The 23,796-nt window shown below is 43.0% G+C and overlaps 1 protein-coding gene across 1 annotated transcript in view; it reads right to left on the bottom strand.

The window, feature by feature from the left end:
• DNAH8 (dynein axonemal heavy chain 8) overlaps positions 1 to 23,796 on the bottom strand; it is a 567,023-nt gene that overhangs the window by 253,075 nt on the left and 290,152 nt on the right. Inside the window, 3 exon segments of the mRNA XM_030557275.1 lie at positions 712 to 899; positions 10,956 to 11,134; positions 22,916 to 23,088. Coding sequence (XP_030413135.1) covers positions 712 to 899; positions 10,956 to 11,134; positions 22,916 to 23,088 — 540 coding nt within the window.

Below are 23,796 nucleotides of genomic sequence, written 5' to 3'. Positions count from 1 at the left end.
GTTAATTATATACAATGCATTTGTTTCAGATATGCATGTGCACAAGAGAAAGAAACACTGGCTTGCAGTTCCATCTTGCAGCCATGGAAGGTAAGAAAGCGCTGAGGGTTTGGCCCCACTCTGACCTTGATGCCCTGAGCTGTGTGTGTATGAGCAGAAGGGACATGAGGGCACTCAAAACACAGGCACAGCCCAACAAACTTTGCTGGCCCAACTATTCCAATCTTGAGTGCTTGGGGATGTATGCATGCCAAAAGCAGAATATATATGGAGAAGCACATCAAGAACATCAAGAATATTTTATTGCAGGGGTTCAGAATTTGCATACTATTAAAAATTAAGACACCCTCCCCCCAAGATCCATGGTAATCTTTTTAGAGGACTAGCCATCACTATCATGAAATAAGGAACAAAACTATTAATACATTCATAGGTAATTCACATTCATGATTCATTATACAGAAGGAAGCAGCATTCATTTAGGCAAAAATATCTGGGCTTTGGTTTGAAAAAAATTCAAAAAACATTTTCAGGAGATAGTGTGGTGGTAAGGTATTGCATAATAATGATTTTGCAAACAATAAGTATGTAGATACCACAAAGTAATTAACAATAGGCATTGTTTTCCAAGTTACTATATTATTAAATTTATATAATTTGTCTTCTCTTATCAAAGATTACCAAATTACACTCTTCCATTCATATATTTACCATTGTAAGAAAAATTCCAAACTCTGGATTTAAATCTACACAATCTCCATCAGAAAATATGAACTGCTTTTTCCTTTCTTTCCTTGCTGTTAAAATAATATAAATTTGTTGCGCTGCAACTGATAAAACAGGTAATTCAATTCTGTTAAATTCATCGAAGCATCCCCAGGAACCTGACTGTGCAAGACCTGCAATGGGAAAAGGAAAATGTGGCTGATAGCATGGTTTCTGGAAATGATTCCCCCACAAGCCTAAACTATTTGGTCTGCACCTCTCTTCCTGCAGATATTGCAGGCAGTTCAGTATACAAACTTCTTAACAGTGAAACACAGCCAGGATAATTTTTTTTAATTCTTCAGAGAACTGCCAGGTCTTGGATACAGGTTTTCCTACAGTTGGACCCATAACTCAGTATAAAGATTAGTTTCTTAATTTAAAAAAAAAATGAGTTTTGGGTTCTTTTTATCTGCCTTCTATTTTTTGAGTCTTCAGGGTGCACTTGAGTCACACTTTCAAGCTTTCCTCTGCAACCATGAAGTCTAGAAACTTTTACTCCTTTTTTTTTTTAAGTTAAAGCTAAGACTCTCATGTAATCACTTGTCTCCAGTAGCTGGGACTTTAAACAGAACACAATCACAAGACTCATGCTAAAATTGTGAGAATAAAAAGGTGGACTATGTAATCAGGATTACTGGTGTGTAATCTATCTTTCTAAAATCACTCAGTCACACCTTCTGCATCTTTTTTCTGATCAGAACTTCAGAAACTGAACAGTACCTTTTTATAGCTACATGGCTTCCCTTTTCCTCAGTATCTACTAGCATTCCTGTCCTCCTACTTTCTCTTTCTGTAAGCACCGCTCTCAGATTTCAGACTTTCACCATGAATAACTTCATATAGATTTGTAAATGTATTTTTGTAATTATGTTATCTATTTATGGGGTTTGTATGGCTACCTATCACTGCAATATCTAAGTACCTTCCATATTAAATTAATACCAATATTGAAATTCCTAGTGGACTTCCTGGAGTCTGACTCTTTTGTTTTGGGGGTAAAGTCTACTTTGGCTATGGCATTTTCATTTTATTGTTTGGTTTATCTGTTTGTTACAGAGTGTTAGGTATTTTTTTCCTGTGGGCAGAATGTTTGGGTTGATGAGGGTGTCAATCTTGTGAATGTCATTCTTGCTAGAGTAGAAATGGCTTTTGGAAGAGGAAAATTTTGCAGTATTTCTAAAGCTGGCAAGACTTTAGATTCATCTAATTTTCTGTGGAAGTTTGTTTCACACCCAGATGCCCTCAGCCAAGAATGCTTTCTCTCCAGCTGTTACACACTTCCTCCTGGCCTTTGCTATTGTACTTAAAAAAAAAATCATTAATATCTCTCTCTACAATATTCATGGAGTTCCAAAAAGGCAGTATCTTGACACTTTTCTATTAAACGACAAGAATCTGACTAGCATCCTAATTATGAAGCTTTCAAAACAAAATTATTATAGGCAGGGCTGGTAGCATCACCTATTATTAATGTTGCGAACACTATAAAGACCCAGTTGTCAGTTGCTTACAACTTTGCCACATCTTAGTTGTTGGCCTGAAATTTTCCAGGCTGGGTGTCTGCCTCAAGTTGACTATTTAAGATTTCAGCCATTTCTAAGAATAAGGTTAAAGGAAAAGAAATGGTTACTCACCTTTTCATAAGTGTTGTTCTTTGAGATGTATTACATATGTTCATTACACTGTACATACGTGCAGGGATGTGCAGGAGAGTTTTCCCTAGCAGTACATGCAGAGCAGCCAACCTTGTGCCCTGGCATCCCACATCCTCTGAATCAAAAGGATAAAGGGTGGAGCTGACTATTCCATCCTTCAGTAACTTTATGCCAGAATCTTAGAAATTAGATTCTAATGCATTGGGGAAGGAGGGTGGATTGGGTAATGGATATATGGAACACATCTTGAAGAAAAGTAGTCACAAAAAAGTAACTCTTGTCTTCAAGTGATTGTATATGTCTGTTACACTGTAGGGGACTCCTAAACTGTTTTCAGTGGAGTGGGGACTAGGAGTATCATTGGAAGAGGAACTGCAGGACCACTCAGCCCACATTCACATCTTCCTTTGATGCATCAATAATTACATAGCATCTAGCTAATATGTGGTCTGAGGACCATGCCTCTGCTCTGCAGATGTCCACAATATGGATCTTTCCCCATGAACACTGAGGATTTGGAGCGTGCTCTAGATGAATGCTCTAACACAGAGGTCCCCAAAATGGGGGGCATGACCCCCAAGGGGAGTGATGAGGAATGTTCAGGGAGCTCAGCTGTGGCCAAGGCTAGCACCCATGGAGGATGGGAATGCCACCCAGCTTCACTCCTGGCCCCGGCTGCTGACTCCACACCTGGGCTCCACTCCTGTCCCCCAGCTGTGGCCCAAGCCTTGGCCCCCTTACCCATGTCCACATCACCCCCCCGACCCAGCTTGGGGGGAAAGGGAGCACAGACAGGGATGTGGGGCACGAGGTAAAAAGTTTGGGGCCACTGCTCTAACAGCTTCTTAAGAGCACAATACCCTTGGCAGCATAGCACATGACAAGACAGCAGCTGATCCATTTGGCGACAAGATGGCTTCTCATTCATTCTGCATAAAGTAAAAAGAAGTTTAGAAGAGAACTGGAAGATCTTTGGTTTATTCAAGTAATAAGCCAGGGCCCAGCAAACATCCAAAGAATGGTGCTTCTGTTCATCTTTGTGAGCATGTGGCTTTGAAAAGATGACAGATAAGTACATTGACTGATTGAAATGGAAATCAGATGCTACTTTGGAAAGAAACTTAGGGTGTGGGTTAAGCCACACCTTGTCCTTGTAAAAAAAAATGGTAAATGGAGGATTCACTGCCAGGGTACACTGTTCCCCCACTCTCCTTGTAGTGGAGATGGCTATTAAAAAGGCTACCTTTGCTGAGAAGTGCAGCAACAAGCAGGAGGCTAAAGGTTCAAAAAGAGGTCCCATAAAAGAGTTGACAGTACTAAATTCAAATTCTGCAGTGAAGTAGGATCTCTGATGGTGGAAGCAACCTCTCTAGAGCTTTTAGGAAGCTGGTAGTCATAGGGTTAGAGATAAAGTCCTGCCCTCAATTTCAGCATTGCATGCCTGTACTGTGGCCAGATGCACCTTGATGGAGATGACTGCCAGACCTTTAAGGTGTAACAAATAATCCAAAATCTTTTGAATTGTAGATTGTGTAGGAGACACACCTTGACTAGTTGCCCAGTTAGAAGAAACTTCCAATTACTAAGGTAAGTAGATCTCTTGAATGGTTTCCTACTATTGAGCAGGACATTCTGAACTGCTACTGAACAGTGCACTTCCTCTGGGTTTAATTGCTGAGGAAGTAGGCCATGAGCTACACCGACTGAGGATTCAGGTGCAACACCTGCCCATGATTCTAGAATATCAGATTTTTTATTAGAAGTAGGTTCTTGAAGGGATGGCTTGTATAGGTCGGAGTACCACATGTCCTTGGCCAATCTGAAACAATGAGGATAATTTTGTCTCATTCTTGTTTCAGCTTGACAATAACCATGGGGATAAGAGGCACTGGTGGCTACATGTACAGCAGGTGCTTGTCCAATGAAAAGAGGAAAGCATCTGAGATGGACTCAGGATTGTGATCTATACTTGAACAGAATCAGGAATACTTCCAGTTCTGGAGAGCTGCAAGCAAACCAACTGTAGAGACAACCCCTTCTTGAAAAACTGATCTTAGAGTAGCCAGCTGGAGAGACCATTTGTGATCCAAATTGAATGACTTGTTCAGGCATCTGGACTCCCAGCAGGTGAGATGCTTTGAGGATTAGTAAATTCCACGTGCAGAAACCCACAGCTTAATTGCCTCCTGAGACAAGCTGTCTGATCTGACACCCTCCTGATTGTACACATAAAAACACTACTGTGGTATTGTCAGTGAGCACCTGGATGATTGATTTGATTCTGTCCTGTATGTGTGGAAGAAACTGACAAACTCTGGATATTGCATGTAACTCAAGAACATTTATGTGTAATTGGACCTTGTGAGAGACCACAAGCCATGATCCTTTAGATTGCCCAAATGCACTCCCCGCACCGTGGCAGAAGCATCCATCATCTGATCACAGAGGGGAGAGTTGGTGAGAATGGACTCCCCTACATGTCATGATTCATCCACCAACCTCTTGCCTGGAATAAACACTAGCTTGTCCAGATGGTGCATATGAGGGCAGTAACTGACCTGAGCTGTGTGTGCAAGCCTCTGAGATGCAGTCTGGAATAGGGGAGGGGAAGGTCACAAGTCCATGCTACCATAGGTCCCAGGAGCCTGACGCAGTTCCTTACTGAGTTTTGGGGACTGCTTCTGAATGGCACACAGAGGTCTCAAAGAAGAAACAACCTGGGTTGGAGCTGAAACCTCCAGGACTGCCCCATTAAATTCTATTCTCTGGAAGGCTTTGAGAATCAATGTCTCTTGTTCACTTCCAGGCCTAGGGATTGGAACAGAGAAAGCATCCAATAGATACTTCCTTCCACTTGGTGACAGGAATGACCCCACACCAACCATTCATCCAGTGATGAATCATCATTATGAATCTAGTGAAAGCCCTCAATGCAGATGATAGGCCAAATGGTAGATCTATGAACTGCAAGTGATCTCTTCCTATTATGCACCTTAGGAATATTCTGTGGCCTGGGTAGATTGCCATATGGAAATATGCATCTCACAAATCAAGGTCAGCATACCAATCACTTGGCTCTTATCAAGGGATAATAGCTACAAGAGAAACCACAAGAAACCTCAAGTTCTTGATGTATTTGTTCAAGTTCTGAAGGTCTAGAAGTGGTCCAAGACTCATTTTGTTTTGGATATAGGAAGTAGTGGGAGTAGAAACCCCTGTACTGATACTGAGGGGTCAATTCCTTTGTAACTCCCAAAGAATGAAGAGTTTGCACTTGTCTTAGTACAGACTTGGATATGGGTCCCTGAAAAGGGACAGGGAAGGGGGACTAAGGAGGGGAAAGAAAAATTTCAGGGTATATCCACATTCCACTGTTCTTAGCAGCCACTTGTTTGAGGTGATGGACTGCTACACACATAGGAAGTAGGAGAAACAGAGATCGGATCTGACAAGTAGGCTATCCTTGACAGAGAAGTCAAACAGGATCCTCTGAGGCCTGCAGCTGTCTGAATGAAAATGACCACAGAGGTAGATGGAGTAGGCCTTTTTCTAAGTTGTCTGTGCTTGTACCTGTACTGGTCCAGGTGTCTGGGTGGGTAATACTGCTGTTTCAGCTGAAACTGATGCTGAGCCATAGTGCTTTCCCAGGCTGGCATATAAAGACCAGTGATTTTTGCACAGCCCTGGATACTTTCAATGTGTGTACTTCCTTGTCAGGCTTAAAGAAGAATAAAGCACAGCCTTGAAGTAGGAGGTCTTCAAGAGTCTGCTGCACCTCTACAGGAATCCCCAACTGAAGCCACTAGAAATGGTGCATGGTTATGGCTGTTACCATGACCCTTGCAGCTAAGTCTGAAGCATCAAGGAAAGTCTGAAGAGCAGCTTGGAAGATCAAACAACTCTCCATCAGAAAGAACTGAAACTTTTTCCTACAGTACTCAGGTAGCTTGTTTAGGAATTTGAACATAGTATCCACATTTGAATAGCCATATCAGGATAAGAGAGTCTGATGGGTAGCTATATGCAGATGTACCACTGCAATTGAATAATACCTTTTATCAAAAATATATATATAATTTTTGTGTTTCCCTTTCTTTGAGGGAAGCTTTTGCTCTACCTTGGCAGTGGTCGTTTATTTATTACCTACCATTACCAGAGAGTCTGGCATGGAAGTGTTGATAGAAGTGTGCATATGTCTGGGACAGAACTTGGCATTTATGTTCTATGCACTTTGCCACACGCATGACTGATGAAGGGGTTTGCCATAGGGATGTAATGAGCTGCATTATAGCCTTACTTACAGGAAGGGCATCTTTCCCTGATATAGCTAGGGTGTAAAATGTCCATGAGATTATGAGGACTCTGCTCCAAGAGCTCCATCTGGATACCAAGTGATGTAGCCATCCTTTCCAGGAGCTTTGGGTAGAGCTTAATGTCATCTAGTACCAGAGAAGACACTTCAATACCAGAGCCTGATCCAGTGACAAGGATGAAATATTCAAAGAAGGTAGGGTAGAAACCTCCAGAGACTGGTCTTGCACCACAAATATAGATAGCAGGTTGTGGAAAGTCCTGGTCTTGAGTGTGTGGCAGCTGCTTTGCACTGATCACAAGCGACTTCTCTGTACCAGGTGGGAAACCCTCCCTTCTCGGTGATCTGTTTCTGTAGACTAATGGGGAAGCAAAGCTGGTTACTGGAAGCATTCCTCAAGGCACCCATTAGGGCCAATAATGGGGCTGATATGGTATCAGACTCCAGTTGTGCCTGAACCAGGCACTCTATTCTTTCAGCCTGCTCTGGTCAGGATGTCTATGAGTGTAACATAAGAACATAAGAACAGCCGTACTGGGTCAGACCAAAGGTCCATCTAGCCCAGTATCCTGTCTACCGACAGTGGCCAATGCCAGGTGCCCTAGATGGAGTGAACCTAACAGGTAATGATCAAGTGATCTCTCTCCTGCCATCCATCTCCATCCTCTAACAGAGTCTAGGGACACCATTCCTTACCCCATCCTGGCTAATAGCCATTAATGGACTTAACCTCCGTGAATTTATCCAGTTCTCTTTTAAATGCTATTATAGTCCTAGCCTTCACAACCTCCTCAGGCAAGGAGTTCCACAAGCTGACTGTGCGCCGTGTGAAGAAGAACTTCCTTTTATTTGTTTTAAACTTGTGGCTTATTAATTTCATTTGGTGACCCCTAGTTGTTGTATTATGGGAATGAGTAAATAACTTTTCCTTATCTACTTTCTCCACATCACTCATGATTTTATATACCTCTATCATATCCCCCCTTAGTCTCTTTTCCAAGCTGAAAAGTTCTATCCCCTTTAATCTCTCCTCATATGGGACCCGTTCCAAACCCCTAATCATTTTAGTTGCCCTTCTCTGAACTCTTTCTAGTACCAGGATATCTTTTTTGAGATGAGGAGACCACATCTGTACACAAGTATTCAAGATGTGGGTTTACCATCGATTTATATAAGGGCAATAATATATTCTCTTTCTTATTCTCTATCCCCTTTTTAAAGATTCCTAACATCCTGTTTGCTTTTTTGACTGTCTCTGCACACTGCGTGGATATCTTCAGAGAACTATCTATGATGACTACAAACTTTGCCACTTCACTTTTTACCCCTTTCTCCAGATCATTTATCAATAAGTTGAATAGGATTGATCTTAGGACTGACCCTTGGGGAACACCACTAGTTACCCCTCTCCATTCTGAGAATTTACCATTAATTCCTACCCTTTGTTCCCTGTCTTTTAACCAGTTCTCAATCCATGAAAGGACCTTCCCTCTTATCCCATAACTTATGTAAAAGCCTTTGGAGAGGGACCCTGTCAAAGTCCTGGAGGATGCCCTGCACTCCCTGAAGGGGGAGACATAGGAACCCACTTCAGACTCCAGCAAGGATCAGAATGCTCTAAAGGCAAGGGTGATGTGGTACTAGAAGGTGTCATCAGAGATCAGGACAGTGACATATGACAGGACTGAGATATCAGGGGCAACATCAGGGGCTTCCTAGCTATTGGTACCATGCACTGAGGCAAAGCAAAGCATGTAGTCTGGGTGAAGTCATAGAGAAGACCGAGGACCTCTGGTCACAGTTACTATAACAGATCCCAATGTCAGTGCTGATGTCTGCACTGCATGTGACAGCCCCAACAAGGTGCGGTTAGTTTGGACGAGCAGTGAAGTGGTACCAAGCGGAAGAGCAGATCTTTTGCAGCTACATAGGCCTCTGGCATGGTCAGTACCAATAATGTTCACTGCCCTACCAACATCACCGATGTCTTGATCATCCTGGAATGGGTACAGAAGTCAAAGGCCATGCTCTATGAGAGCCAGTATGGGGTAGTACCAGGGAGTGGCAAGCCAAAAGGTATACTCTGCCTTTGGTATTGGAGTGGCTAATCTCTGGGCAGAAAAATCCCACACTGAGCACTCTGAGAAAGATGAAGCAGTAATTTTTTTTGGCTTTGGAGGTCAAGAGTGGTTTGAGCATTTATGCTTTTTAGAGAACTGCCCTAGCAAAGAGGATAAAGTGGTTAATGGCCTGTATTACAACTGTTGTTCTTTGAGATGTGGTTTATTCATGTATTCCACACAGGAATGTGTGCACACTCAGCAAGCTGGAGCCAGATTTCTTTCTGTTACAGTACCCATCAAGCTGGCACAGGCACCCTGCACCTCCTCATGGCCCCGTTCCAAGACTATATAAGTGTGGTGCCAACCCAACCTTCCCCTCTCCCCTTCCGCCCTCAGTTCCTTTACATTGGAAATGTGTCTGAAAACTCCAGTGCAGAGGGAACACAGGGCAAGTGGTGGAATACACATGTGAACCATAATTCAAAGTACGGTTACAATAGGGCTAAATAATCACATTTTTTTCTTAGAGTGTTTGATGGGTGCAGCTACAGAAAATACACAAACAATGGGACCAAGGAGTTGAGCAGATGCATATGAAGGTGCACATATCACAGAATATCAGGGCTGGAAGGGACCTCAGAAGGTCATCTAGTCCAACCCCCTGCTCAAAGCAAGACCAACCCCCAACTAAATCATCCCAGCCAGACCTTAAAAACTTCTAAGGAAGGAGATTACACCACTTTCCTAGGTAACCCATTCCAGTGCTTCGCCACCCTCCTAGTAAAAATTTTTTTCCTAATATCTAACCTAAACTTCCGCCAATTTGACACCATTAGTCCTTGTTCTGTCATCTGCTACCACTGAGAACAGTCTAGATCCATCCTCTTTGGAACCCCCTTTCAGGTAGTTGAAAGCAGCTATCAAATCCCCCCTCAATCTTCTCTTCTGCAGACTAAATAATCCCAGTTCCCTCAGCCTCTCCTCATTCATCATGTGCTCCAGCCCCCTAATCATTTTTGTTGCCCTCTGCTGCCTTCCAGTCAAGGGTCAAAGTATGGGTAGATGGCACTCGGGACTAACTGCTCAGGGGGCTAGTAGGAAGGGATTGGAAGATTAACATGTACAGATACTTTGGATTGGCTGTGATTGCATATTTTCACTGCAGTTATCTCAGGTCACCAATAACTGGGATAAACTAACTTTTGATCATGTAATTAAAGAGCACATTATAATGCATACTCAAGGAGCTGAACCCAGGCAATTCTGGAATTTCTTAGCTTTGATTTCTTGACTTTGCAAGCCTGATAATGTTCTTTTAACTTTGTGTGTAATACAGCTATTATTGAAAAAGACTAAATGAGTGTATCTCAGTAAAGCATATTTGTATGGCTAGGCATTAATATTTAAAATGACTAAGAAAGTGAAAATGAGAATACATGGATAAGATTGATTCTATAGCCTGACAATTAGAGCAGTCACCCAGGATGTAGGACACCCAGGATTCAATCCCTCTGCTCCAATTATTCTTGTCTTATTTATCCACAATGCAACATTTCCAACAGGAGGGACTGAAGGACTCCCTACATTAGACTTATAGCCCAATGGTTAGAATAGTCACCTTACAGTTGACAGATCCTGGTTCAAATCTCTTCTCTCTCTTAGATGGAGAGGGGACTTGAACCAGGGCTTTCCCACCTCCTAAGTGAGTACCCTAACTACTGGGCTAAAAGTTTTGAGGGAGATCCTATCCCTCCAGCTATTATGTGTAAGCTCATCTATTGGGGCCTGATCCAGTAGGCAGGCTCTGAACACATCTATCAGATCTGGCCCCTCAGGAGAGTTAGGTTGCTGAATGCCCATCTTCCCCTCGTTTGTGAATCACTATGGGGCTTAGGCAGGAGATAGGATTTGGATGCCCAAAGGGAGGCAGCAATGCCTCTACTCAGAGGCAGTCGCAGGTTAGCAGTGAACTTCTACTCATTTTCAAAAGTGATTTAGGCTCTTAGGCACTTAGGAGTCCTCCTACTTGCTCCTAAGTTACTATTGAAAATGGGGTTTAAGTGCCTGTGAAAATTGTATCCTATGTGGCTATTATGATTTAATAAAAAAAGTAATTTGTTCTTTGTTTCTCAGTACACACAACATGGAAAATCTTACCTTTGAAAATCCTGCCCAAGCCTCTGAAGTCCATTTGATCAGAACAGTTAAATACTACTACATATTTTCCCAGAGCTTTTCCCATATCTTTTGTAGTTTCTGTTTTACCAGTTCCAGCTGGTCCTGCTGGAGCTCCTCCCATGTTCATTCCCAAAGCCTGAGCTAAGGTTATATAGCATCTGTAAATGTTAATTCAAATTTGTAATTAACTACAGATGAAATTGAGAAATAAAATCTATATGCATATAATAAAGCAATATTAGCCCCCTCAACATGCCAGCCAGCATATCTGAGTCAACACATTTCAGGGGGTGTTGTAATTTGTGGCTAGTACAAGGAAAACAGTAAATTATTATCCTCCTACCCTTCCCCCACCTCCAGGAAAAGGGAGAGCAGGGAGGGAATTGAGCCTCAGAGATATTTCTCTGAGGCACAATGCCTCCTGGGGCAACTGTAGTTAAAGACACAATCCAACCTTTCTTTAACAAAAGCCTAACTTGTGACCCTGCTTTGCTTGGCCAAGCTGGACCATCTGGGAGAGTAAGGAGGCCACCCAACGCCCACTGCTTGATTTACCCAGACTTGGGTCTGTTGTAGAGCACAACCCCTGTTCTCTGGATATTCATCCCAGTGAGATAATGGATAGGAAAGGGTGGAGAGAGACAGAGTGAATAAAGCCTTAGGTCAGAATAGGTGTCCATACCCAAGAAATAAATAAGATGCATCATTTCAAGGGATGCAGAATTTACTCAGAGGCCAGGAATGACTGTGCCTCTCTGAGTCACAGTTCCTTTGTAAAGGTACTCCTACAGAGGAGCATTTAGGTATAAGTCACCCTTGCTCAGGGCCAAGTCTAAAGATTTAATCTAACCCCAAATGAGCAGAATTCCACTAAGCATAAATTAATTCTAGGGTTGTGATAAAGAAAATATAGGACATTTGAACAATTAAGGGACAAAAGTAGGTTACTGGACTGTTAGCCTATGAGCCAGACAACTTTTTGGTACCATCCGGGGGAGGGGGGGAGAGCAAATTCCCATTTTTTTAAATATTATTTCATACATATTACAAAAATATGTGATGGACCTTTCTGCATGGTAGCTTAAAGGTGGAGGTAGGCCTGTTTCCATGGAAATAGTACTAGTAAGCAGAGGCACTGGGTGAACAATGGGTATAGGCAATATTTTGACTAAAAATGAATATACGTCTTCACCCAATTTTGGGTAATTACTTTTTTTACATTAATGATGAATACTTTTTTACATTAATAATGAATACTATGAAAAAATGTCTCATTTGCATAACCATTAACATGGCAACTTCCCAAATACATAATAATGGCGTCATGCTTCAAATGAAAAATGATTTGATTCTACATGGATTTCTAAACTTAAAATCATTTTTGGTAGTTTTTGTATATTATAAGGTACTGTGACTTACGATTTACATATTTTTCCTGTGTTTGCTTCAGATTTGACTGTGATGCTATTGTGATTACCGAATGAACAATCGAATCTGATTCAGAGGTTTCCAAAAAGCATTCACAAACTGAGTAAAAGGTCTAAAAACATGTGTGTGATATGTGATGTGGAGGCTTCTTTCACAGAACTGACCAAACCAAGAGACATGGAATCATGGAAGAATCTTTTAAGAGACAGAGATCCAAAAATGTGCCACCATTATTCACTATAAAAAGACACCAATGAAGCAACAAACATTTTACCACCTAAACTGCAGAAAGATATTTACACACAAGAAAACTCTGCAATAGCATGAAAAATAGGCAAAATGCTCCACCTGTATTTAGTGGGGTGACTGCCCTACTCCCTGAGAGTGTGGGTTGCAGCAGGCCAGTGTGCCTGTGCAGACAGGCAGCCAATTAGAGAAGGGCTTGTAGGGAGCCAATTGGGGCCCAGATTGGAGACAGCCAATCAGGGTCAGTCTCAGTCCTATAAAAAGGCTGCTCAGGAAGGGGAGAGTCAGTCTGTCCCAGGCCTTTGACAGGGGAAGGTCACTCTCCAGAGCAAGGAGACTAGCACCGTAGACAGCACAGTGCTGGACAGGCTCAGGGAGCAGAAGGGACCTCTAGCCTGTAGCCTGCCAGGCTTCAGGCCTTGAAGGGAAGGGCCTAGTGGGTGCAAGGGGCCATAGGAGAAGTGGCCCAGGGAAGTGGACAGATAAGGGGAGAGAAGGAAGACAACGAGGCTGCCACCAGAGGGTCCCTGGGTCAGGACCCAGAGTAGAGGGCGGGCCTGGACCCCCTCCCTCACTATACACCCAGTACACTATGAAGAGGCCATTCACAATGCTCAAGTTAAGAAAGAAGTATGGTCTCTGCTCAGGCAAACAGATGTAAATAACCAATCATCTCCTAGATTGAGTTCAACATCCAAGCATGCAACAAGGTCAGTATGATTCAGAACAAGGTTGGGTATCTGCTGATCATGAATGCACCACCAATGGAGATGTCCACAGCCTAAAAAAATCCTTAATCAGACTCTGAAAATATTTGGAAAAAACTCAATTTATGTCTTACAAAGTATGTGTCTTTGACCACGCATTGTATGCAGAAATACTGTGGAAGAATGACAAAAAATGATAATATTCCAATCCATAATTATCAGAATGGGAGCATTTCATAAAATATGCAATATGATGGCAATCATTGGGAAAAGATTCCAATGATCTTGGGAGTCCAGTATTACTGCTGAAAGTTCCATCTAGGTATACTGCAGGGACGCAAACACCACTGATCTGTTAGACTACATAAATCAGTCTACAAGGTCCTGCTGAAATTAGTCAGGAAGGGCTTTTATACCTGGATGGAGGACCACCATCTGATTGATTTACAAAGCCTCAATGACACAAACTAGATGGAGAAGCAACATAAACCAGTTGAATGATGTCCTCAGCAATTCATCCTGTGTTTGGATTTCAGCTTTTTAACATGTACCTGAACCATTGGAGTAATGAAAACAGCGACTTATCGGCATTCTAGATGAATTAAACTGTTATGGTTGTTATGGTTCCTGGCCTTTTTCTCAAGCATCCAGGAAAGGTGAATGAGCTTCTTCACCTAACCATGACAGCAGTCATGATATCTTAGTGTTTTGGCTTATGACAAGCAAAATTACACAAGATATCTGCTAGTGTTCTTCATACAGATGCCATGGTTGGAGAAAGAACATCCTGAGGTGTGTGATCATTTCAAAACAGAGGCTCCTCTGTACAGATGGGGTCATGAAACCTGTTGGAAAAATTCCTGTAGATCAGGCCATTCAGGAGACTGTCAATAAAGACACAGACAGCAGATAGGACCAAAGGATTCAGTCCTGAGGCTGGGGCAGTGAACAGGTATTAACTAACTGCAGAGTGCAGAAATACCTCTTTTTAGGAAACTAAGGCAAACGGTACAGGTCCAGACACCTGGTATATCTCATGCAGATCTTGGGCCACCCAGGTTACAGAGAGATGAAAAAGATGTCAGTCACTGACAAATACATTGGAGAAGACCTGGGTCAATCCATTTGTAGAACTAAATGAATTAGTCTGTCTCTTCATTTGTTCTGTAGCTCCTGAAGATGTTAGCGAGGATCTGTATGATGGGACTCACTCGCTCCATGCTGGATGGGGAAGAGTTAACCCTACATTGTGGACTGAGGAAAACATGCCCCCTTCACTCTACTGGGCATTCTCCAGGTGCACTGGTATAAAAGGGAGCAGCTACCCTCAGTTGGGGCTGACTGCCAGGGAGAAAGGATATAGTCTGATGGTGCCTGCCAAGAACCAGCTGCTGCCCAAGGCCGTGGGGGCTGGAGACATGGTAATTCAGGCAGACACCAAGGTACCCATGGAGACCTCACTGCATCCAGAGTCACCAGGAACAGCACAGACCAGAGAATCCGTCGATAACAGAGATGCCCAGACCAGGACAGTGGGAACTATGGTAGGAAGCAGCCCAGGGTGCTTCGATAGGGACCTGATTAGTAAACCAGAATTTTTGAGTCAGTGTGTTTTGGTTGGACATTCCTCCCCCACCAGACTCTGACTCAGTGGCATGTGCCCCTGCCATGATCAGGGCCCTGGGTTGGGGTCCAATGGAGAGGGAAGGCCCAGACCCCCCTACCTGGGCCATGACCCCCTTTCCTGTGCGTGGTGGCCCCCATTCTGACTGATCTTGGCCTCTAGGCCTTACTGCCCTGCTGACAAGTGTGAATTTACTGACTGTCGACTAGGCCTTATTGCCCGTCTCCCTGGGGCAAATCTACTGACTGTACCTGCTAGGCCTTACTGCCCCACTAGGAGGGGCAATGCTATAGACTGATCAATAGACCTTACTGCCCATTAAGATGGGTGAACCTATTGACTTTGGCCATTGGGCCACACTGTCCATCTATTAGGGGTGAGTACATTGACTCGGGTTTAGGAGGCTGTGTGGGGTGCACTCGCCCCACACCGGATGGGGTTTTCCCCCCAACACTGTCATAATTTGTTACATGCAAAGGAGAAAAACGAAGGTGCATATATAGCATTCAGACATGACATAGGCTAGAAACTGTGCAGCCAACCCAGGACTCCTATGATAAGCTGCCAAAGCAAAAACAAAAGACATTCAGTGATAAAGAAATCCAGGAAAACAAAAGCCTCAAAACAAGGAGATTGTATTAAAAGTGGATCACATACCCCACATGCATCAACTAGGAATCTGGACATTAGAAAAGTACTGCAGCACCCCTTACGACCACTACCCCAGGCTTTCACCATCTTTGATGGCACCACAAGGAAGACAAATAAAGCAAGCCCGAGAAGGAATTTTGAGAAAAAGTTGGCATAATCCCTAGCCCATCTGCTTACACCAGAGGTGAGCAAACTATGGCCCACGGGCCACATCTGGCCCACAGGACCGACCAGGGATGCTTGCCCCTGGTCCCTCCCCTGCTGTCCCTCCTCCCCCGCAGCCTCAGCACGCCATGCCACCAGCCTGGCAGCTTGGCTGGCTCCGGTTGGGCGTCACAGCTCAGGGTGCCCTGGCATGGCCCCTCCAACAATAGGGGGCCCAGGGCTGGACATTCAGGCAGCTGAACACTGGCACCCCCCTGCGAGGGGGAGGGGCTGCACTGCAGGGGCACGGGAGCAGGAGAGCAGTGCAGGTGGAGGGAGCACAGCAAATGCAGGCGGAGGACTCAGGAGAGAAGTGGCACTTTGAAGAGGAAAACCACCGCTTCTCTCCACCTGTGTGGCTGCCCTGCTCCTCCTGAGTCCTCCCCTCATGTTCACGGGGGGGTCCCATGAGCAGGGATCCTGGGAGGGGCGGCCAGGGGACAAGGTGTGGGGGGGTTGGATGGGTCGGGGGCCAGGCAGTTTGGGGAGGCACAGCCTTCTCTACCCGTCCCTCCATACCCATTTGCAACCCCAATGTGTCCCTCAGGCCAAAAAGCTTGCCCACCTCTGGCTTACACGATAGATGGAATGGGTCTTGTACACAAAATAAATATTAAGAACAAAATATATGGTGATCTGTCAGAGAATGTGTAAACTTTGAAGACTAGCACTGACAGTGACAGGATAGATGTGATCTCCAGCATGTTCAATGACAACTTTTAGTGGGTTGGTTTGATCAGCCAGTAGATTTAGTGGTCTGGGCTTCCAACTTCAGTCTCTCTCTCAGTTCAATATGACTTGGCCCTTTGGCTTAGGTCCCTGCTGGACCAGCTTCTATACCTGTAACCCCTTGCCCTGCCCTTCTTGGGACAAGATATAAGGGGTTCTGGCCCAGGGCCCTAAAAGTGTAGCAGCTTGGGATGGCCTGAGACCAGCCCCTCAAAATTTGGCCCATTGGCCACATCCTACCACACCCTGTGTCTCAGTTTGGCAATTGGCTTCAGTCCCTGCCTCGAACCCCCACCATCTAGGACTGATGACTGCAGCCCTCTGGTGCCCTTGCCCCACATTTTACCTCCCTCTTGGGTAGTATCAAGGGGTGGGGGGAAGACTCACAGCCAAACCCCCACAGTAGCAGTTTCTTCTCCTGCTGCTACAGAGTAGTGCTCCTTCAGGAAATAGCTTCTGTATTTTCTCTCCCAAAGCTCTCTTAATACTGGTCTTTTCCTCAGAAGTGTGCTCAGCAGTGCCTGAGGGGCTGAGCTTTCCTGGCCCAGTCCTGCTGCAGTCCTTTCCCTGTCTCAGCCTTTGTGTGAAGTCTGTAAACTCTACCACACATCTCCATTAAAAATTCAGAGATGGAAAATAGAAGGGCAGAACCTGAAGTTCTGTTGAAGAACATTAGATCTTCTGGCCTGATATAAACAATGGAGGTGTTTTCTTGAATGTTCTACCAGCAAGACTGCTTTCATCAAGTTCTTATGTGAAGAATGGAAAAAGTCTTATTTCCTGGAGAAATGTATATGGTGAGATAATGTATATGACATACAGGAGTACTGCATAACAAGCTTACCAAACTTTCTGGACTTGTCCTCTTCAGAAAAATCACACACATGGATAATGTTACATGCAAAGAATGCATCAAAGAACCATGAAATCAATGGTATCTAAGGACACTGATGTGCCAATTCTTATCCTTGCTCTCTTCAAAGACATTGGCAAAAATCTATGCAAGATCTGGTATCAAAAAATCAAAGAAGATGTAACCAAACTTGGCCATCACTTCACTCTCAGTCAGGTACTTACACAGAAGTATAATGCGCTGGCTTTCCTTGTCTTTCTAAGTGAAAGATTTTTTACCTTATCTGTTGCATCCGATGAAGTGGGTATTCACCCACGAAAGCTCATGCTCCAATACATCTGTTAAGGAAGTCTGCTCAGCCCTGTTGGGAATGCATGCATTCCCTAGGTGTGATTCTGTTAGCATATTTGCAAGATGTGGGGAAGTTATTGGCCTACAGATAATCACCAGAAAAGAGTACCTTTATTGAGCACTGGCAGAGCTAGGGCAACACGGGGTCTTATTTAAAAACCTTTTGTCACCATCTTCAGGAATTCACCTGTACAATATATGTAGCTAAGTCAAATATCACAGAGGTAAATGAGCTAAAATAACAGAGCTGTTCCAACCTAAGAAGGGAGATGTTGAATCTGGCCTGCTTCCTCTGTCCAAAGACTGCCTCTATCTGAATGCTTTGTGCCAATTACGAGGCTGCTGTCTGGTATAGGAGTCTGGAGAAGTATCCTGTCATAACCAGCCAAAGCATGGGGCATAGCTGGGTCATTTAAAAGGGTGATCTGACAACGGAATTGATGAAAGGCTGGCCTGCCCCTGAGGTAATCTTGCAGCTGAGAGTTTGAAAATGCATCAAATAATGTAAATTACCTGGATTGCCAGTGCCTTACAAATGGACTCAAATGCTCTCTATCACATATTTTGCAAATGTGTGAGGACATGGATGAGGAGGATGTGACAGTATGGAGCAAAGTTTAGATCATGAAGATGAGGATACAAATGGAGAGGACATTCTAGTCAGCTGCTGAATACTGGATTGTTAGTGGGTTAACCATTTCATATTATTGTGGACTTGATACATCACTCAATGTAGTTATGGCAGAACATACAATAACCTTAGTAGCATTGAGAAAGCATCAACAACACAGAAAGAGACATTTCTATTAATTATGTAGTATTTAGATGGGGGAGTTGTATTAATTACATGTTTTGTATATAAAAAGTTGAAATTAATGTCTTTAACATGATACCAAAATGCTCCTTTTTGCTTACTACTTAACAATGTGTTGAATAACATAATCAAAGTTTTTTTCCTTTCTCTTAAGTCATTATATAACACATTTGCTTATTATGAATTTTTTCAAAAATTGATAGCTAACCAAACAACCCCCGAACAGGCTCAATTCTACCACTAAGTTATTCTTCAGAAAGGTTCACCATAAATCTGTTGATACAAAGCTGTTTAAAATGCAGGAAGAGATTTTTTTCCCATCCAAATTGGTACCAATGTGCAATTTTTTTTTACGGTTTAGTTCATAACTATGTCCCTGGAGTTCCAGGAGAATACTGACTGCAAATTCACACTCTTTGCAGTTGTACCCTCAGAACCACTTATCAGGAATGGGCTGGGCAGATGTCCTCTCACAGATCTGGATCCTAAAGTAAGATTACACATAATGGACCTAAGCGCTAACAGGCCTCAGTTTTTTCAACAATTTGAAACGTGTATTTCATACCTGATTTCAATACACAGGACTAGAAAAATCAGCTAAATGAAGATATGGCAAGGGATAATGGAATACCAAGAACTAGAAAACTCTGTGACTAAGGGAAGTGACTTCAGTGCTTGTACATGAATGCATGGAGCCTGGGCAATAAAATGGAGGAACTGGATAAACTAGTGCAGGAGGTCAAATCGGATATTATAGAAACATGGTAGAATAGGAGTCATTAGATGGATGCACAACTGGTTGGAAAAGCATACTCAGAATAGTTATCGATGGTACAGAGTCAAGCTGGATGGCCACATCAAGTGGGGTCCTACAGGGATCTGTTCTGGGTCTGGTTCTATTCAGTTTCTTCATATATGATTTTAATAATGGCATAGAGAGTACACTTATAAAGTCTGCAGATGATACCAAGCTGGGAGAATTGAAAGCACTTTGGAAGACAGGATTATAATTCAGAATGATGGTTGACAAACCAGAGAAACCAGTTAAAATAAATAGGATTAAATTCCATGAGGACAAATGCAAAATACTACACTTAGGAAGGATCAGCTGCATGAATACAAAATGGAAAATGACTGCCTAGGACAGTACTGCAGCAAAGGATCTGGAGATCATAGTGGATCACAAACTAAATGAGTCAACAATGTAATTCTGTTGCAAAAAAAAGCAAACATTCTGGGATGCATTAGTAGGAGTGTTGTAAGCAAGACATAAGAAGTAATTCTTTCATTCTACTCAGCATTGATAAGGCCTCAACTGCAGTATTGTGTCCAGTTCCAAGCACCACACTTCAGAAAAGATGTGGACAAATTGGAGAAGTTCAAAGGAGAGTAACAAAATGATTAAAATCCTAGAAAACATGACCTATGAGGAAAGATTGGAAAAAACTGGGTTTGTTCAGTTCGCAAAATTGATGACTGAGGGGGAATATGACAGTCTCCAAGTACATAAAAGGTTGTGTGATAGACCCAGGCCAGTTGGGAACAGCAGAGTAGTAGAAGGGAGACATACTAGCCACTGGATAAGCAGTTTTCTGTTCCCTGAGTGACCAGAGCAGGATCTGCTCCAGGCTAATGAGAACACCTGACTCCAATTAACCTGCTAAGAGTCAGGTGAGGATGTTAAGCACCTGACTCTAATTAAGGCCCCTCTGATGCTATCAAAGGGCTCACTCCAGTCAGGCCAAAGAGAGCCAGGGAGACAGAGGAGAGGAAGTGCGTGCGAGGAACTGGGAGCAACAGGCATGCAAGAAGCTGAGAGTGAGTAGTCGTACTGCTGGAGGACTGAGAAGTACAAGCATTATCAGACATCAGGAGGAAGGTCTGATGGTGAGGACAAAGAAGGTGTTGGGAGGAGGCCATGGGGAAGTAGCCCAGGGAGTTTTACCTGTTGCACAACTGTAACAGGAGGCACTCTAGAAAGCTGCAGTCCACAGGGCCCTGGGCTGGAACCTGGAGTAGAGGGCAGGCCCGGGTTCCCCCCAAACTTCCCAATTCCTGATCAAACACAGGAGGAATTGACTTGGACTGTGGCTTCTACCAGAGAGGAAGCTCTCTGGGCTGTTTCCCAACCCACAGTGTGAATCTTTGAGGCGTGCAAATCCGCCAATAAACGCAGGACCCATCAAGGTAGAGGAATAACTTTGTCACAGTTGTTATCAAGAAGAGGATCAAAAAATTGTTCTCCTTATGCACTGAGGACAGGACAAGTAATAATGGGCTTAAATTGCAGTAAGAGATTTAGGTTAGACAACAGGAAAAACTTCCTCCTGTAACAGTAGTTAAGCACTGGAACAAAATTACCTAGGAAGGTTGTGGAATCTGTCACTGGAGGTTTTCAAGAACAGATAGACAAGTACCAGTTGGGAATGGTTCAGATAATACTTAGTCCTGCCTCTGTGCAAGGGACTGGACTAAATGACCTAACTGTGGTCCCTTCTAGTCCTACATTTATGATTCTTAGGAAAAATCAGTAACTAGCTTTCAGTTGTAGTGAGTGGTTTATATCAATTCATATTGGTTTACATTTTCAAGGTAATCTTCACAAGCAAAGGAGCTGGAATCTTTAACTTAATGGAAGATGTATTTTTCCTTTAGATTGTTAGATCCTATACCCTGTGAAGGAGTGATCAACTCCCATCAGGCACATCCCTGGGTGGCAGCTAGAGGAATATCCCTGCATATGCCAGACAGTTGAAAAGATCCAAATAAGGAATCTCAGAACAACTGGAGGCATCTCTCAGCAGGATGTGTTGGATAGCTGGTGGTGTGGCTCCTTCCATAAAATGCCCACACAGGCCCTATGACAAGGACATCAAGGTGATTAAAGACCGCCTTAAAATAAGTCTTGCTGGGGCAGATGAGCTCCCTAACCTAGGGAGGCAGCTCAGCTAGGAGAAGGGGAAGGTGATCCATAAAGCTTGTCCATTAGATATGCTCACGTGAACTAATGTCTAGGTCAAGTGTACCTCAGAGTGAGCTCTGCAAGTGATGTACAAAAACTTTGCCTGACTTGTAACCTAGATTAGGGCCACTAAGTTTAAAGAAGTGAGTAAGCTGACATACGCAACATGGAACAGGGAAATGCTGTCTGGAAGAAGCTTGAAGCTATGTGAGGTCTTAGAGAAGAGTAAATCTGACATGTGAACAAGAGACTAAATTGAGAGATTGTAAAGTTCAGATGCTGGAGGAGGGTTAGAAAAATCTACTATTCAGTGAGTTCAACCTCCTGAAATGGAGAATTTGTACAACTGAGGCTATGATAGCTTAGGCAGGAGGACCCACAATAAAAGGTTATTACAGGCAGAGAACTTAGAAAAGTGAAAGAACTAAAATACCTAGGATTAATGGTTGGTGACAGTGGTGTCCTCCTAAGTGATGCCTAGCATTGTTTCAAAGCCACAGTATAAATGGTGGGAGCTGACCCCAGTTCTCTGTGATAAAGAGATGTCCATGAAGGTACAGTAAAACTAATTCAACCCACCCTAATGGATGGAACAGAGACTTGGCCAGCCACAAGAAAAGGAATCATCCACCACAGAAATGAAGATGTTGAGATGGTCAAATGGTTCAATGTTCTGTGATCAGAAATGAAATGAAGACAAGTGAGTGAGACTAGGATACATTGGTATAGATATATCCAGTGAATATCCAAGAGTTATATTGGTAGGATGATCCTTGCAATGATCATGGATAGAAGATGACCAAGGGGGAGGCCAAAGACTCACTACATGGACTGGATATCAGTGGACCTTAGAAAGAGACCAATTTGCATGACAGCCAGGTGCACAATCATGAGTATTGGAAGAAAGCTACAAAAATTGCTAACTGTTAATAGGGAAGTAACAAAAAGGAAGATGAGGAGATTTCTAAGTCCCCCACATCAAACTGTTGAGCCAAGTCCAGGAATCTCTTGGGCCTCAAATAGCAATTCTATCACCAAGTTATTATATAATATAATATTTCCTAAATGATAAAATACTATACTAATAAACACATTTCTACTGTTAATTAAATCATTGCTGAGAAGAGTGAAGAGATCATATTTCTGTAGGAGTTTTAAAGTATGTAGATTAGTGAGATTCTATTTTATTACATGAAAAAGAGGCATGGGTGCCTATTCAAACATACAGGAAGATATTCACTACATGTTTTGGAACATATTGTACAATTTTATATTTACAGCAGTCCAGAGTATTATATAAAAGAAGTCACTCTGCATATTAAACAGTTTTTTGGCTTCCCCCAACCCCCAAGAAAAACATTGTTTCTCACCTATCAGTCAGAGGAGTTATAACCAGACGATCAGTGCATCCCAGAAATTCATTCTGGTAAATAAAATCAACATTTGTAATGGATACCCAAACTTGATCCACATCTTCCTTAAAATAAAATCGACTCTGCTTTAGCCATTCAAAATCAGTTACTGACTTGATATGCATTTTTACCTTAAACAAAAAGAAAAATAAGCCATAAATTACAGATGCACAGTAGCCCAGTATTAGGTCTTATATAATGAGTAACTGCATTAGAATAATAAAGATAGAACATTTCACTATACTTGCATGACCACCTGTTTCAAGATTCGGTAGGACTAAAGCTGAATACATTTCTGCACTGCATAAAGAACTTATTTTTAAAGTTTATATTCAGAAAATCTTCTGACAATTTGAATCCATATAAGAAACCTATTACTCACGTACAGTAAAGCTCCCACTGCTTTAACAGGAACACACAAAGCAAGATCATGAGGGACAAACAAAATGTTTTGGTCTAGCACAAAACCAACATAGAAATGCAGGGCTGGAAGGGACCTCCAGAAGTCATCAAGTCCAGCCTCCTGCATTGTGGCAGGACCAAGTAAATCTAGACCCTCCCTGAGAGGTATTTGTCCATCTGCTTAAAAACCTCCAATGCTGAGGATTCCACAACCTCCCTTGGAAACCTATTCCAGAGCTTAACTATCCTTATAATGAGAAACTATTTCCTAATATCTAACCTAAATCTCCCTTGCTACGGATTATGCCTATTATGTCTTGCCCTACCTGCGGGGGACATGGAGTACAGTTGCTCACAATTGCCTTTATAACAGCCCTTAACTTATTTGACAATTGTTATCTGGTCCCCCCATTCCCTCAGTCTTCCTTTTACAAGGC

This window comes from Gopherus evgoodei, chromosome 3, assembly GCF_007399415.2.
Source record: "Gopherus evgoodei ecotype Sinaloan lineage chromosome 3, rGopEvg1_v1.p, whole genome shotgun sequence".
NCBI classification, from domain to species: domain Eukaryota; kingdom Metazoa; phylum Chordata; order Testudines; family Testudinidae; genus Gopherus; species Gopherus evgoodei.
The sequence above is the reverse complement of the archived record's forward strand: the minus strand, read 5'-3'. Positions and strand labels throughout refer to the sequence as shown.